General features: G+C 31.3%; 1 protein-coding gene across 1 annotated transcript; it reads right to left on the bottom strand.

Annotated features, from left to right (window-relative positions):
• LOC103570505 (uncharacterized) lies at positions 1-1,691 on the bottom strand. The gene is made up of 5 exons (XM_053742484.1): positions 1,197-1,691; positions 665-1,111; positions 330-593; positions 87-263; positions 1-10 (listed from the first exon to the last, which is right to left on the bottom strand). The coding sequence occupies exons 1-5, from the start codon at positions 1,619-1,621 to the stop codon at positions 1-3; spliced, it is 1,323 nt and encodes a 440-aa protein (XP_053598459.1). The 5' UTR covers positions 1,622-1,691.
• Positions 1,692-4,541: the final 2,850 nt, after the last annotated feature.

Below are 4,541 nucleotides of genomic sequence, written 5' to 3'. Positions count from 1 at the left end.
TTATTTCATTCTGTGTTTACAAAAAACTTAAACACCCGAAAAAAACAAATAAGATAAAGAATAAAAATTCCATAAATTTATATTGCGTGAAAATATTATCATTGTTTTTAGATGTTACAGATGATAAAAGTTTTGACGATTTTTCTTGTAACTTTGCATGCTTTTTACTTGTGAATTTTAATGCGTCATTGATATTATTATTTATTTGGGCATTCAAAAACTGTTTAAGTTGCGGTACTTGCATCCCATAGTACATTAAAAATCTGTTAAATAATTTTTTTATTATTATTTATAAATGGATTTTTATTGACAATTATAATGAATCTTACTTGATAAATTTATGTTTTATCCAATCGCTGTAGCTCAGTGCTGCACGTAATCGTGGCATGTCAAGATTCAATAGTTCCGTGAAATACAGCAGGCTAACTTCATAAGAAACGTCGGCAAGATAATAGCTTGACCCAACAGTTAAACATCTCATCATATGCTCAAATTCTGGTGTAATATCACGGAAATTAGCTTTTATCCAGAGGTTTAAAAAGTCTGCAGAACGTTGTTTGATTTCGTCCAATGTTCCTCGGCAGAAATTGAACCTCAATAAAACATATTTTTAAATAATATAGTTTTCAGAAAAATAAAAAAAAGTTTTATTAGAAAAACTTACTCATTTTCAATACCCAAAATGTAACCAATACATCTCCAAACATAGCAAAAATCATCAAGTTGTTCATCGGTTACACCATGGATACCTAAAGCTTTAGGATGAAGAACAACTAAACAAAAAAATCCACCCTGTGCGCAAGCCATTTCACATTGATGCATCCTTTTTAATTTGACGGGCCCTTGAGATTTAATTGCAAAAGGGCATTGTCCAGGTAAGGTTACAGGGCATGCCGATCGAAAATCTTGTAATAAAGTATTTCTCGTCGGTGAAAATGAATTTTCAATCGTCGCAGCCTTTGTCAGTTCTTCATCAGACATTGAGTTTGCATTCGCACGAATGATTGTGTGAATTCGTCGTACTGCTCTCAAGTCGTTATATGCTGGTGTGCCTTTTGTCCAAGGATCGCTAGTATACCAGTTTCTTATTCGAATACTAGTCGACAGATATCTAAAATAAAACAAAATACTCGAAATAAAGTAATTGTCGTAATTGATAGTTATAAATATTCATAATTGATAATTTACAAAAATACCTTTTAAATGCTCCATAAGGATCTGATGATTTTCCAGTGGCAACCAAAGGCTTGAGACCTTCTTCAAATGAAACAGATGCAAACAAAGTTAAAAGTACAGAGAAAAATAATCCTAAAACATTGTCCTGAGCGAATTTTTGACCGCGCGCGAATTTCTCGCGGTCTAACCAAGCGGGTATTTCTTCCGTTGATTTTCCAGAGTCACCGTCTACTGACAAACCGGCTGTCATTGGAACTAGTGATTCTGGTACATTCGGAAATGCATCACGTACCCATTGATATGTCAATTCACTCTTTTCATCTCTCTTCAAGTCATTCCAATCGGCCGGAAGCTCTACGCCAAATAATTCTTTGATTATTTCTTCTGAATAATCAATTTTATCGTTAGATTGTAAATTTTCAGATTGTTTCAAAGTCATCTTCATTAGATTATAATATTCTATTTTTTATATTTATTATTTCTAAGATTCTTTATTAACGATACAAATTACAAGCCTTAATGATAGAACTTCAAACCAGGAATGATGAACTATTTTTTAAATGCACTTCTACTTTTATATCTGTTGTAACTTAGATAACTGTAATCTAATCAAGTCTACGGACAAATTTTGGAATAATAATAATTATTGTTTTATTTTTTTTTAATTTTGATTTAATCAAAACTATGAAAAAGATTCTATCACCATCTTGATAGCGAATTCATTGAATTAAAGTGACAAGGAATTTTATGATTTGTTGATTATTTCACGTGTTTACTTATTTTTAAACACTTTAATGATTAACGAAATTGTTTGTTTTAAGAATTTCTAAAATTATTTGATGAAAACGTATGAATAAAAGTTATTAATGATTCTCTAAGTTAAAAGCAGGAAAAAAATGTTTCTTATTAGAGAAGTATCTTCGACCGCAGAATTTACTGTATCGTTGGTTATTAATGATATATATTTTTTATTTCAGAAATTGAATTATATTATTATCATTAATTATATAACTCTTTCTTTAAGAATTGCCATATTATGGGTTTAGTGCAGCCTATTTAAGAATTTCTCTACATTATAAAACCTCACAAAACTTTTCCCTACACGAATCAACTCTACAAATAATTTTTTATATCGTAACAACTCAACAGCAGATTATTATCACATCGTTCCATTTTTTCATAAGAACATCCGGTATGAAAAAACTAGCCATGAAAAATGAATCATACATGGCCATGCATGGCCGTATATAGCTCATATATGAAGAATATATAGCCATACATGGTGTATATATGGCCATCGACAGACAAACTTTTTTAATACAGTACTGCATGACCATTAGGGTGGTCGTTAAAAATTAAATTTTCTCAGGCGCCCTATAAAAAGCTTCTTTTTAGTGAAAAAATACGTGGGGAATTTAGTTTTTTTGTTTTAAGTAAGAAGAACACGCGCCGAACGACGATCAAAGTTCATTTGATACTATCGCGGTTTTTTTTAAATATCTCAAGAAATATGCAGATTAAAGAAATAAACAATTGGAACAATTTTGTTTTTAATTAAGAAATTAAATTTTCGACAAAAAAGGTCATGCATGATCATGCACGAACATGTTAATTTTTTTTATAAAACGTGGATTTATGAAGATATTTAAAAAAAATTTTTTTTAGGTCTTGTCAATTGAGTATTTTAAGTATAACGAATGTTACAAATAACGTTTTTTGATAAATATGGACAACTTCGTAACTCGTAACACATCAATTATTAATGCTTGTTACTGTTTCTATATACTTAGAAAAATGTAATTTTCAAAATTTGTAATCCTTAAACCGCTCAATTCATCAGACATAAACAAAGTTTTTTTTAAATATCTCCATAAATACACATTTTAAAAAAACAATGAATATGACCTTTTTTGTCAAGAATTTAATTTCCTAAAAATTGTTCCTACGATTTTTTCCTTTAATCTGCATATTTCATGATAAATTTGATAAAAACTTCAATCGTATCGAAAAATGAACTTAGATCATCCATCGGCACGTGTTCTTTTTAATAAAAACGAAAAAACCAAATTCCCTACATATTTTTTCACTAAAAAGAAGTTTTTTATAGAGCGCCTAAGAATATTTAACTTTTAACGACCACCCTAATGGTCATATATAGTCATACAAAACCATGTATGGCCATACATGGCTTTGTATGGTTCATATATGGCCATGCATGACTATATTAATAAAGTTGGTATGTCCATGTATGGCCATACATGATTCATTTTTCACGGGGATATATACAAGAATTTGAGCTGGCTATTACAATTATTTATAAACAGGATGTTGTAGTGTAAAGAAAATAGGTAATTTTTTTGATATCACTCACATCATATTGATGATTACATTTTGCTTTTTCGAAAGTGATTATATTCTTTGAACCTTACGTAACACAACTAAACTTCGTTATAACTGTCTCGGTCTCATACTCGACTAGAAATTTTGACGAGGCTTGCCGAAGAATCAGTTTGGCCCGAATTAGGCTTGCCTAACTAAGGCCAGCCTAATTCGTATCTTATCTGATCTTTATGAGGCAAAACGAACATTGGCATGCCGAAAAAATTCCAGATTCAACTGTGATCATGAAACACTATGGCATTGCCGAAGTACGGCATACTATTGGAATTCCTGACTGGTAGGTAGCAATGGTGACCTAAGATTTGCCGATGTTTGGTATGCCAAAGTCAGACGAAACTAGGAATGTCTGTGGCAAGTCACACTCAGGCCCAATATTGGAATTCCTGACTAAAATCGGATTATAAAGACCGAAGGCTTGCCGAAGTAAGGTATGTAAAATTTGGCTATTATTAGGAAAGTCTTCGCCATTGCCTAAGTTAGGTATATCTTTGGAATTCCTGACTGGTACCGAATAATATTTAAATAGCATAAACTTGGGAGCCACAATCGGTAGTGTAGCGTAGTAGTTAAAGCGTCAGTCTTTCGTGCGTAGGGTCTTGGGTTCGAATCCCACAATGTCGGTCCTTCATAAGTTTCGCGTTTTTCCTTGAATTAAAAATTTCTCATTTGATTGGAAATTAAAATAACATTAAATTAGAACATCCGATGATAACTGCCGTGCAAAAATAATTTTAAACGATAAAAAAAAAAAAAAAAAAAAAAAAAAAAAAATTGATTTAGTTAAGCAAAATTATATGATCATTACAGTCATACATGACTATATATTGCCAATTTCTATGTATAAGCGTAAAGCACGTATGCGAAGTATGGTTTCTAAACAACTGCCTAAGAAGGAAGCTAAATCAGGCAGGGTCTCGAAACTGCGTTATTTTCGGGATTTCAACCTAGTTTGGTTGTCTCATTTG

The sequence above is a fragment of the Microplitis demolitor genome, chromosome 10, assembly GCF_026212275.2.
Source record: "Microplitis demolitor isolate Queensland-Clemson2020A chromosome 10, iyMicDemo2.1a, whole genome shotgun sequence".
Classification (NCBI taxonomy): domain Eukaryota; kingdom Metazoa; phylum Arthropoda; class Insecta; order Hymenoptera; family Braconidae; genus Microplitis; species Microplitis demolitor.
The sequence above is the reverse complement of the archived record's forward strand: the minus strand, read 5'-3'. Positions and strand labels throughout refer to the sequence as shown.